This window comes from Lynx canadensis, chromosome A2 (assembly GCF_007474595.2).
Source record: "Lynx canadensis isolate LIC74 chromosome A2, mLynCan4.pri.v2, whole genome shotgun sequence".
In the NCBI taxonomy this organism is placed as follows: domain Eukaryota; kingdom Metazoa; phylum Chordata; class Mammalia; order Carnivora; family Felidae; genus Lynx; species Lynx canadensis.
Window position 1 is genome coordinate 116,721,181 of NC_044304.2, and position 12,790 is coordinate 116,733,970.

The window sequence follows — 12,790 nt, forward strand, 5'->3', positions numbered from 1 at the left end:
TTAACGTTATTTATTTTTGAGACAGAGAGAGACAGAGCATGAACAGGGGAGGAGCAGAGAGAGAGGGAGACACAGAATCTGAAACAGGCTCCAGGCTCCGAGGTGTCAGCACAGAGCCCGATGCGGGGCTCGAACTCACGGACCGTGAGATCATGACCTGAGCCGAAGTCGGACGCTTAACCAACCGAGCCACCCAGGCGCCCCATGCTGCCTGTTTTTGTCAGTAGAATTCTGTTGGAATGCAGCCACAACCATTCATTATATATTGTCTATTGTCTATGGCTGTTTTTTTGGCCATAGCTGAGTTGAGTAGTTCGACAGAGACTTTAAAGCCTAAAGTACAGTTGACCCTTGGATAACATGGGAATTAGGGGTGCTGACCCCTCATGCAGTTGAAAATCAGCGTATGACTTTTGACTCCCCCCAGACCTAACTATTAAGTCTACTGTTGACCAAAAAACCTTACAGATAACATAAACAGTTGATTACACTATTTTGTAATAGTGTACACACATGTGGACACATATATTTTGTATGTTATATGTATTATGTATTGTAGTCTTACAATAAAGTGAACTAGAGAAAGTGTTAAGAAAATCATAAGGAAAAGAAAATACATTTATATTACCATACTGTATTTGTTGGAAAAAAAATCTGCATGTAAGTGAATCCATGCGGTTCAAATCTGTGCTGTTCAATGGCCACCTGTATTTCCTGTCTGGCCCTTTACAGAATAAGTTTGCCCATCTCTGCACTTGCTCGTCAAGGAGAATCTAGGTGACCATTGATTTAGGGTGCTGTCGAAGGGATGGCGGTATTCAGCTCTCAGACCTCTGAGGCTTTCACCAGCTTTATGGCTATGATCAGTAGACACGGTTTGGAGGACATGACAAGTGAAAAATATTTAAATACATTTGATTAATGACAACCTAAGCTTTAATATCTAAGTTTTAAAAATTATATTTAAATTAGATGAGTCAATTTCTCAATATCTGACCTCCATATATTACATTGTCCTAGGAAGATGAGCCAGTAGAAAATGTTAATCAATCATTTGGGTTGGTATCCATCTAAAGCCAGTAAGTTGTAGGAATCCACTTAAAATAGAAGGCAAATGCAAAAATAAGGCCTGTTTCTCCTTTATTTTAGGGTCTCACATTTCCCCCCTTAGCTTTAATATTGACAGCATTGTATAGAAGGAACTAGGAACATAAATATTGAACTTTTAGGATTAAGTAATGTGAAAGCTTAAATAATACATGTCTCCATAACAAAGAAAATAATAATAAATGATTAATACTGCAATCTGTGACCACATAAAATTAAATGTTTACTTGTTTTTGAGAAAGATGTGTTTCCTAAGGATGAACCAGCATCTTGCTTTGGAGTCACTGTGGAGTTTTGAGTATTACATTCTACTTGGGGGAGCTGAATTTAGCCAGTAATTATTGGAAGGAATGATTAAAGGAAGCTCAGAACAAACATTTTCTCATTTTTAGTTGGCAGAGAACTAGTAGTAACAATAACAAAAAAGTTAAAGAATCTAAAAGCAGTGGAATGAATTCAGAAACAAAATGAGAACCAATGATGAAATCTTAAGCAATTCTCAAGGCACTTCTCTAATTGATGTTTGTTTGCTTAATGAGCTAGAGAACTTGCTAGAGATAAGGAGATGCCAACTGAATGGAAAAAGGAGATAGACCTCTGTCATGATTCTAAATAGCAGTATCAGCCATTCTTAAATTTTCAGTGGAAGAAATACAAAAGAATACCATCTGTTTATTAATATTTTTAAAAGAGATCAAGTCAGAGTATATATAATAGTGACTACTATGCTTGTTCTAAAATACACCAGTGAAGAAAGTAACCGAAGTATGAAGAGTAACTCGCTTTTGGTCAGTGGGGAAGTTACAACCATAGTCCTGGTTTTCTTACTGTTTTCAGTGCTTTCTGCTAGCCCACTGGTTCTCCAAGTAAGCTGAAAAACTTCTAAAAATGCAGATTTCCTAGACTCACATCAGAGCCCGGGACTCTCTATTTTTACAAAGCTGCTCAGGTAGTTCTGATGTGTTCTGTCTGCATACCAGTGCTGGATAACACTGGAGCTAGGCTGCCTATTCTGAAAAGAAAAAGTACACTGATGTGAGGAAGTCATTTTGTGTTGCTGTTAAAATTCCGGAGTTCAGAATACACTATGATATTTTAAAAAGGCATCCCTTTAAGTACATCCAAGTTTAGAAAACTAAACTGCTGAGAGCTAACATATGCTAGGACTCATGTTCATCCTTATCATTATGAAGGGTAAACCCTAAAGGCCAGGAGCTTTTTGTTGTGTTTTGCTTTGAGATACCTTGAGGTTTGAGTTGGGAGCCATAGACCCTGAACTTCCTCTGAAGAAGTAAGCCTCAGCATTGACAGAGTAGAGGTTCCAATGTTACCATGATGACACTTTTCAGAGCAGTTCAGAAGAAAAAGGGAACTTCTGTATGCTGCCCAGCTGCTTTTTAAGAGGGGGTTAAAAAAGGGGGTTCTGAGAATGCATGATCATCCTGGCTTTCCCATTTGGGGACTATGATAGGAAAGAATTCATATGGAATAAAAGGGAAAGCAAATTTTAGTTATTAGGAGTCAGGAACATGGTTGTACCTACCTACTGCTTCAAGGAGTACCTTATTGTAGTTTGCAGGTAACTGAACATATATTGTATTTAATTTTATAGGCAGTTAATAAAAAGCAATATTTTCTCAGAGATGCTTCTCTCCTTTTTTTTTTTTAAGTTTATTTATTTTGAGAGAGAGAGAGAGAGACAGCAGGGGAGGGGCAGAGAAAGAGAGAAAGAGAATCCCAAGCAGACTCTTCACTGTCATCGCAGTTCAGAACTCAGACTCACTGACATTAGGACCTGAGCAAAAACTAAGAGTCGGATGCTTAACTAGCTGAGCCATCCAGGCACCCCTCAAAGATGCTACTCTTAAATTTCATGCTACTTAAAAGGTTTTGGGGCCAATTACTAACCAACCATAGGACCATTTAGGTAGAAGAGATAAAAATTTCAGTGAAAAGCCTTATATACATGCTGTTAGTGAATTCAGTCAGATATGACAGCCTTAAATTCCTACTCAGATTCCTTTTGACCAAATATAAAATTTTATGTTGCTGTTTTTGAGCCAGGGACAGTTGTCTATCCCCAGATCATGAACAATCTGCTAAGAGTTTCCTCTGACTCAAGGGAAGCCCGTCCGATTCTGATGACTCTTGGAGCTGAGTAGGAATTTAGGACCTACAGCCATTTTGGGGAGTCAGGGAACAGAAGAGCATGTGTAGCAAGGACTGACTTAGTAGAAGTGAGCTGAGTTCTCTTTCCCACAAATACGAAAATATTCCTTTTCGTTTAATGAAAATGTCAGTTTACAAAATATGTTAAATATGATCTTTAAGTTAAAAAAGTGGAGAAGACACATATCATGGTGTTAATGGTGGTTATTCTGGATAAAGCAGGTACAGAGGTTTTCTTCCTTTTGTTTTAATTTCATAGCTTTTCCTTTTGTTAGAAAAATGGAAAACTTGTTTTCTTTGTGGATTTCCAGGATTTCTAAATTATTTATGAGGAATGTGTTAGTTTTATAATTAGGAAAAGAAAAGCTTCTTTTTTCATATAAAGAGCATGTTTACCAACTGGACTAGATCCATGGAAGTCTGATCAAGATGGTGAAAGCCCAGATTCAAGAAGGAAGAGTTAAGTTTGCAGAGCAGCAGTATTTAGCCTGGCAAAGAGAACTCTTACAGAGCCAAGAAGATCTTTGAACTCTTGAAGGGCTGCTGTCATGGAGATGATAGGTAGATTATTCTTATTTTGCATGGAGAGAAGAACCAGGGTCAGCAGGTAGAAATTATGAGGAGGAAAAATGTCCTCAGTAGAAAGAAATTATCTGATAACCAATAGCATTCAAAATTGGGATGGACTGCCTGTGTGGTAGTGATGTCCCATTTTGGAAGTGTAAACTGAGTCTGGGTGGCTTTCTGAATGATTTCTTAAAGAAGGAATTCTTAAACGAGAGATTTGATCAAGTGAAATTATAAATAAAACCAAACCAAACTGAACAAAATAACCCTACAGGCGCTTTTTTTTTTTTTTTTTAACCATCGAAGTGTTTTGAGATTTTTTCTTTTTCCTCAAAATGATTGAAATAAATACAATACAGAGAGCTGGCACTGAGACCTTAGAAAATTACTTGTTTGCACCTGTTGCTTCATATGTAAAATGGTGAAAATAATAGTACTTATCTCATAGGGTAGTTGTGAGGATTAAAAGAATCGCTATATACAAAGCATTTGGTACAGTGTCCATAAACAGCAATCAATCAACATACGTTAGATGCAATTTAAATAATAATTTGTAATTAGTGTGTTACAGGAAATTTGGTGAAGCAAAGATTTAAATGGAAACCTTGAACAACGGATTCTGGGAGTGTTTTTGAACAGATGGTGTCAGGGGATGATAGGGAACCACTTATACTACTCCTGATAAAATAAAAAGTTTGATCAAAACAGATTAATTTTCAAATAAAGGAAGTGATCATTCTGGAATTTTAGAATGTTGTGAATGAAATTGATGTCTGCCTTGTAAAGATGCACACCAACTTACTTTTGATCAAGTTCCTAACAGATGTGGACACTACAGTTTAGTTAATTGTCATGTTATGCCATCCCTAAGGTGTGATAAACAGAAGAGCCCTCTATCTGAGTGTTTTTTTCTCACATATAAAAATAAACTAATATATTAAAGCCCTTTGTAATTATTTACGTTTTGTAACGTTTTGTAATTACGTTTTGTACGTTTTGTAATTATTTACGTTTTACCTGTCCTCGGAGGCAGTTGGGCGAGTAGCTGTTTGTAATGGAGTGTGCAATTCATTAGAGTAAAAGGTGTTTGACAATAGGTCAGCTCCTTCAAGCTCTCTGCAACAGTAGGGCCTGCCATGAATTACCTCCATGTTTCTTGAAAGGCACAGACTGGAAAGAAAAGAAGGGCACAGTTGGTTCCAATAGTCAACTGACTTGGTCACTATCACACTGACCCTACCTCAGGGCAGGCAGGAAACATACTTTATACTGCTAAATTGTTCAACTCAACATTGCATAGAAATCAGGGGTTTCCTTTCTCACCAAGAAACCATCTGTGGACCCTCATATATCACATCAGTAATAAATAGTAACTTAAATTCTATGGAAGTGAATTTCAAGGGAAATTGAAAGTGGAAGTGGAAGACGTTCTTAAGGACAATCTAAACACTACTGAACGACAGGTCCATATCCATACAAGGCCACTCCTCCATGGACATCGACTGAGATTAAATTTTTGCCTCAAAGTTTACCATAACTATTCAAGAAAACTCAGCTGACCCCTCACCCCATCCCCATAATATTTCTTAAAAGCAGGCAGAATCACACAGCAGAATCAGCAGCTGTGCTTCTAAGGGTTTCAGGGATCCGGAATGAGAGAAGAGCTTTGCAGAGAGATGCAGAAGCAGTGGTGCAGCAGGACCCCAAAGGGTTAGAATCCTGCTCCCTCCCTCGGACTTGGACAGGGAAGCCAAGGAGGCGCCCCGGCTGGCACCGCGGGCCTCCCAGGCCATTAGCGTCCTGCCTAGCAGTGACTCGGGTTCGGACGCACCTGGGACATCAGCCTGGGGGCGGCCCTGGATCACGTCTCCCCTTGCCCTCCCCAGAGCTGGTGGGCCTCTGCGGGGCGTGGAATCCCGCCGTTGTCCACACCTGCGGGCCCAGGGAGCTTGCTGGTTACGGGCAGGTGCGGGTGGGGAGAGAGAGGGACCGCGGGCAGGCCAGGGGTGGGGTTGAGGGTGCCTATGACGGCAACCGTGACCGTGGCACTAGGTAATGCATTCTTGCGGAGGGGCAGGAGGCTATTAGAGTTTTCGCAGGAAGCCAGCCTAGGAGCCTTGCGACTGGTAGTAATCCGAAACGGGACTGGAAGTGTAGAGAGAGGACAAGACGCCCAGTCTAGAGGTGAAAGGGGCTCTTCCGGGGCTCCAGGCCCTCGGCCCCGCCCCCACATCTCGCCCCGCCCCCAGGCGTCCTCTGGTGGAAGATCGAGTTCTACTTGGTCTGCTTGTTCTAGGGTTTTTCTCCGGCCCTAGCATTCCCAGTGTGGACTGGGCGGAGGACAGGCTCAGGATGAAGGGCAGGACACCCTGGTGAGGCGAGAGCATCCTGCCCATCTTCCCCTCCGCCTCCTATTGCTGGAATGGGGGGCTGCGGCCGCTTTGAAGGTGGCTTCGCTGGACTGCACGCGTGCTCCGGAGTTGTGCCCTATGGGAGACTTGGCTCTTCCTTCCTCGGGTGGGTGCGGACATGGCAAACGGGCAGGTCTGGCTGCGGCTTACCTACCCAGTTCCCAAGGACCTAGCCCCACCTTGATGACCTCAGTTACCCGCAACCCCTGCCCTCCCACCTCCATCCCCTTTCCCCCAGAAGCTAATGTGAACACGGTTCCGCACCTACAGAGCCCTGGGTTTCTGTGATGACTGAGACACCTCCCCCACCCCTGAAGGACGGGGATGTATGTGGGAAGCTTACATTTTGAGAGAGGCTAGAACTGAGCCTGTAGGAACACAGAAGGATGCGGAGGTAGAGAGATCACCTCTGCGAAGGGAGTTGTTCTCTGACTCTTAAAACAGCTTTTTATTTTTTTTTAATTTTTATTTTTTTTTTAATTTTTTTTTTCAACGTTTATTTATTTTTGGGACAGAGAGAGACAGAGCATGAACGGGCGAGGGGCAGAGAGAGAGGGAGACACAGAATCGGAAACAGGCTCCAGGCTCTGAGCCATCAGCCCAGAGCCTGACGCGGGGCTCGAACTCCCGGACCGCGAGATCGTGACCTGGCTGAAGTCGGACGCTTAACCGACTGCGCCACCCAGGCGCCCCTTAAAACAGCTTTTTAATCAGCCGACCAGTGGATATTCATTTTGTGCTGTGCTTTCTAGGTGAGTGTTAGGTGACATGCGAGAAAGAAAGGTGCATTGGAGTCGGCAAGGTCGGGATTTTATATTCTTGGTCAACTTCATAGTCTCTGCACCTCTCCCCCAATTCCACTAAGCTTGCAAGAGTAAATACTGCTGGAGACAGAATTGTGAATTAGGTGAAGTTTGCCCTCATCTTTCCCCTTTATACATTTTATCCCCCCCCCCCCCCCCCCAAATAACTTCTCATGGAAGTCCATCCTAATCTTTTTTTGCCTTTTTGCTGCTCTAGGGTTTTCAGGATTTCCTTTTAAATTCCTTCCCATTGAATTCCCTGTCAACTTAGCCTATTTCATGTGCCCAGCCTTCCAGTAATTTCTGTATCCCACCTTTCTTTTGTGCTTGACCTTTGTTCCATTTCCTCATGGCTTGATTCTTCCTGGGTGGTAATAATTGAACACAATAGAGTTAATCAGGAATATCTGCTGAAGCTGCATCACAAGCCATGGGCTCGTATGTATGCGGATGGTTGTGAGACCAGGGAAGTTAGGGCCACAGTGGGACCCAGGATATGTGGTGAGAGTCTCCAGGTTCTAGTGGGTTTGAAATTTTATTTTCTGTCAAACAGTGTAAAGAGTAGGAAAATAGCATTACTTATTTTTAACTCTGTTATCTCCAAATAAAATTTATAGGCAAGAAAAAAAATTCATTGTCAGATCTTTGTAAAACAAGTGTTCTCTTTGGAAATGCTTCCCCATCTGAAGGGTTCTTGAGTATGTCAGAACTGGGTCTACTTGACCACACTCCTCAGCCATCAGATCATGTATATGTGACCCCAACCAAAAGTAAGCACCTTCCTTGGGATGCTCAAAATAACTGATTTCTTAGGTGTGTCACCACTTCCTGTGGAGTCAGATCACCTTTCTATCTCTCCTGACATACTGTTCTCTCCGTCACCACTTCATTTACCTTAATGTATTCTTTGAGTCACTAGTAATCCCGCCAGCAGAGAAGATGAAATTTGGGAATGAAAAAAATGTATGCATAGAATACTGTGTCTGGGTTGACAAAAATTCCAAACCGCTAAAGTTAGACCTTTCGCCTTCAAGGAGATAATATACAGGAAGTATATAATAATGTAAGCTATACTCTATAACCTTTATTTTAAATCTGTTATAAAGACTTTTAATTAAAGTGGTATTTGATAATGAACCAAATAAAGTTTTGAGGGATCTCGTACTTCTTGGCAATATGGGTATTTAATCCACCCCTCGCAGTTTCACTGATATAATTGACGTATAAAATTGTATAAGTTTAAGGGGTACAACACAATGACTTCATATGTGTATATATTATGAAATGGCTGTCACAGAAATTTTATTTATTAGCATCTATCACCTCATATTGTTTCAAAAAAGAATTTTTCCCCTTGTGATGAAATCTTTTAGGATTTGTTCTCTTAGCAACTTCAAATATACCAAACAGCATTGTTCACTATAGTCATCCTGTTGTGCATTATATCCCAGTACTTACTTATCTCATAAACTGGAAGTTTGTACTTTTTGACCACCTTCGCTTGATTCCCTTACCTCTCACCCCCTGCCTCTGGCAACCACAAATCTGATCTCTTTCTCTATGAGTTTGTTTTTTTAGATTCCACATATAAGTGAGATCATACTGTATTTATCTTTCTCTGTCTTACTTAGCATAATGCCCTCGAGATCCATACATGTCAGGAATGCAAGATTTCTTTCTTTTTTATGGCTGAATAGTTTTTCTGTGAGCACACATGTACCACATTTTCTTTATCCACTCATCTGTAGATGGACACTTAGGTTGTTTCCATGTCTGGCTATTATAAATAATGCTGCAGTGAACATGGGGTGTAGATTTCTCTTTGACATAGTGATTTTATGAATATTTAAGTTTTTTTTAATATATTTTTTAAAAGTTTATTTATTTTGGAAGAGACAGTGACAGCACGAGTAGGGGAGGGGCAGAGAGAGAGGGAGAGAGAGAGAGAGAGAGAGAGAGAGAGAGAGAGAGAGAGAGAGAATCACAAGCTGTTGCCACGCTGTCAGCACAGAGCCCTAGGTGGGGCTCAAACCCATGAAGCCACAAGATCATGACCTGAGCTGAAACTAAGAGTCAGGCGCTTAACTGACCGAGCCACCCAGGCATACTTCATGAGTATTTTTTAAATGGAAAAAGTTTGAGTGTTATTCCTTGCCTAGAAGATGGGTTGGGAAGTCTTTTTCAGTGACTTTAAAACATACATTAAAAAACAACTGTAAAACTTAAAACCTCGTTGATTCCAATGTATGTATCCTACTTACTAGGATGATAATTAAAACTACATATTCTTCTGGCTTTAAAATTAAACTGATTACAAATGAGTTTAATGACACTTTAATATTAAATTGAGGTTTTTTTTTGCCTTGAGTAGCTAAGGAACTGTGTACTCATTGCAATGACATAGGTGCAGATATTTATAAAATGTCCTTATTTGGTAAATAATCCCTAATTGCCCAGAGTGTGTCAGGGATTGCCCCAGTGCCTGCAATCTCTGGGGATACGGAACAGGAAACAGTTACGATCCAATGAGGTAGGTGCTACCTTGGGAAGCAAACACCCTTGTACTTCTAGCCTCAAGAATTATGGAAATCAGTAATGCTGGATATTTTATTCCTGGCCTCTGGTAGACTAGCCTGTAAAGATGGCACCCATTGCACTTCTAGCCTCAAGAATTATGGAAATAAGGACTATAGTAATATTGAATATTTTCTTCCTGGCCTCTGGTTGACTAGGCTCTAAAGATGGCCCTTAATGAACCACAGCTCCTGCTATTAATGCTTATGTGTAGTTCCCACCTACATCTGTATGAGCTGCTCTGTGACTCGTGTTAACCACTTGAATGCAGAAGTATGCTCTGCCAATGCTAGACCTAGTCTTTAAGAGGACTGGTCGCTTCCACTTTCTCGCTCTTCGGACACTTACTTTTGAGAGACCTGAACCACCATGAAATAAGTCTGACTACCTTACCAGAGGGACCCTGTGGGAAGATTATATGAAGAGGGAGAGGGACCCTGTTGTCATAATGTCCCCATTATCTGAAGAGATGACTCCAGTCTCACCTGTCACCCGACTGCAACCAGATGAGAAGCCCCAGGTGAGACCAGTGGAAGAACTGCCTACATGATCTCAGACAACCTACAGAATCACAAGAGGTAATAAAATAGTTGTTCTTTAAAACCACCAAGTCCTGGTACGGTTTCCTGTGCAGTGATAGATAACCACTTATTGTATAATGTTTGTATATACTACATAATTTGTTTTCTTTCTTACCTTTCTAAATATTAGAATGTTTTAATATTTTAATGTTAGTTAGAATGTTGGTGGTTGACTTTACAATGTAGTATTTAGGATGCAGAATATTTTGATGGCATTGTAACTAAACTAGGAGACGAAATAACATCATCCAAAAATAGAAATAGTGACTGTTAGGGTCATCTGGGGAGTGGGGGAGTGAGTGATGGGATATTCATTTGTATGAAGAATAATTTCATCATTTAGGTGGAAGCATGCCATATAATTGTTGCATCAACATTTAAATATGGGTAGAAATGTGTCTGTGGATACCTTAGGGTCAAAGGAGTAGAGCGTAGGCTAGTTGATGCCACAGTAACACATAACCACCAAATCTAAGTGGCCTAACATCTCAGTGGCTTGTTTCTCCTTATATTCCATAAACCAGTACTGCAGGGGACCCTGCACCTTGTCATTCAAGGGCTGCTGTCTCCTAACTCTGCCATTTCAATGTGGGGCCTCAGGGTTTGCAGCAGCAGAAGGGAATGTAGGTAATTAAGCACCAGCTCTTAGCTGTTTCTACTCACAAGTGATTCACAGCAGTTTATAAACATTCCTATGGCCAAGGAAATTGCAGGGCACGGCCTGCGATATGTCATGTTCCTGTGTGTCTAGGGAATGGGAAATGTTAATGAATTCTAGTAACGTCAGTCACAGTGTTCTTCTAGTACTTTGCCTCCCTCCAGTTTTACCTTCACCCTATCATTCTCTATACTACCACCTGGGAGATTTTTGTAAAATGCAAATCTGACATGTGTCTTGCTTGAAATCTACCATGGACCCCTGTTATTCACAGCATGAAGGCTGACTTCTGATTTTGAAAAAAATTTTCCTAATCTAATCTTTCTCAATCCTGTCCCACAGCAGCCCACCCTTCAATTATATTGACCTTACTTGCAGTAAGGAGCAGAAACCATGCTTATTATTTGAGCAGGGTAAACTTAATATAAAGGATTATTAACTAGTAGAGGCTGGTTAACTATGAAAAGAGGGAGATTTAAACTTCTTAGAAGACAGGGTGTCTGTCATAGGTACACACAGCCTTCGGATGGAGAAGAAACCTGTTAGAGGTGTAGGTTAGCACTGTTCTCTAGAAGTGGTCTCGTCTTAGAGGATGTGAGTTGGCCAGGACTGGCCTCTGGAAGTGGCCTGCCATTGCTGGAGGGTATGTGCTGGATATGGCTGCTGGTAGAGAGAGAGAGAGTGGTCTAATGGCCAGTTGGAACGCTTCTAGGTGGATGCCAGGCTCTAGTGATGAATAGTAATAATAAGGGATCAGTAACTGAAACAGAAGTGTCTTACTGTTATCATTGCCTTGCAGGGGGTCATTCCAGTGCTTTCTATTGATGAAACTTAAAATTCTGCCACCTGATGACGGAGAACTTTTTGCAGGATCCAAGTCCAGTATCACAAAGTGCAGGGCAAAGAAGAGTGGATTTGGAATGGAGAGCCAATAAATTGATAACTTGCACACCCTAGTAGTGGTAATTTATTTAACATACACTATGTACCAGATGCTGTGATAGAAGAGTGTGTGTGTGTGTGTGTGTGTGTGCGTGCGTGCGTGTGTGTGTGTTTGTAGGTGTACATAATTTTAAAACCCACAGCAGCCCTGTGAAGTAGATATCCTCATTTGACATATACAAAAAATGATCCACTTTTGTCTGGACATTAAAGCTATGCTCTTCTCTGCCATCCTGATATTCTTTTCTTCTCTGTGGAAAGTTAAATGTGCCCTCTTATCTTCCCCCTTAGTACTTGCCTCTGTATTACAGCACTTATGTTGCAGTACCTTTTGGTTTGTGTGTCTACCTCTCTCGGTAATGTAGGAGACCTTGAAAAGCAGGAATCGTATTTTTTGTTTCATTTTGGGTTCCCAGTGCCTACCTTTAGTACTTAGTACTTAAATACTCATGAAAAGAATAATTATTTGGATGTCCCCTCCTTGAAACCAATGTCAGTGAGCTAGATAACTCTGGAAACATATAGGTAGGTGCTAAGTAAATCTCTTGAGTTGGGTTGAGTATTTACTATTGGATAAGCTAGTAAGGTCTTGTTGAATATTGGGAATAGGGAAAGCCTTTTTTGTTTTTATTTTATTTTATAATTTGGTTTATTTATTAACACCATAATGTGATAGGAAACTGTCAATTTAAAATCTCTTTTATATGTTTGTGCATAGGAAAGGTTTGATTCCTAAAAAACATTTAGCCCATCATAAAATGGTACAATTTTAGTTCATAGTCATGGATAGGTTCTGCTGTTGGCCATTCCGTTAAATCTCCTTTAGTTTCAAATTCTACCTCTGTCAGTTTTTCTTTCTTTTTTTTAAGTTTACTTATTTATTTTGAGAGAAACAGAGACAATGTTGAGTGGGGGAGGAGCAGAGAGAGAGGGTGAGAGAGAATCTCAAGCACGCTCTGTCCTGCCAGTACAGAACCT

The 12,790-nt window shown here is 40.9% G+C and overlaps 1 protein-coding gene and 1 long non-coding RNA gene across 4 annotated transcripts in view; one reads left to right on the plus strand and one right to left on the minus strand.

The window, feature by feature from the left end:
- CA2H7orf31 (chromosome A2 C7orf31 homolog) overlaps positions 1–5,649 on the minus strand; it is a 44,530-nt gene extending 38,881 nt beyond the window's left edge. The window contains exon 1 of the mRNA XM_030308120.1: positions 4,861–5,649. Within this exon, the coding sequence (XP_030163980.1) occupies positions 4,861–4,994 (134 nt within the window). The 5' untranslated portion in view covers positions 4,995–5,649. The remainder of the gene's footprint in view (positions 1–4,860) is intronic.
- The window catches only part of LOC115509000, a 57,629-nt gene extending 45,810 nt beyond the window's left edge, over positions 1–11,819 (plus strand). For 2 of the 3 annotated variants that reach the window (XR_003967180.1, XR_003967181.1), the window contains 2 exons: positions 10,028–10,209; positions 11,670–11,819. This is a non-coding gene — a long non-coding RNA (uncharacterized LOC115509000). The remainder of the gene's footprint in view (positions 1–10,027; positions 10,210–11,669) is intronic. The other variant, XR_003967182.1, reaches the window with a different exon arrangement.
- The last annotated feature ends 971 nt before the right edge of the window (positions 11,820–12,790 follow it).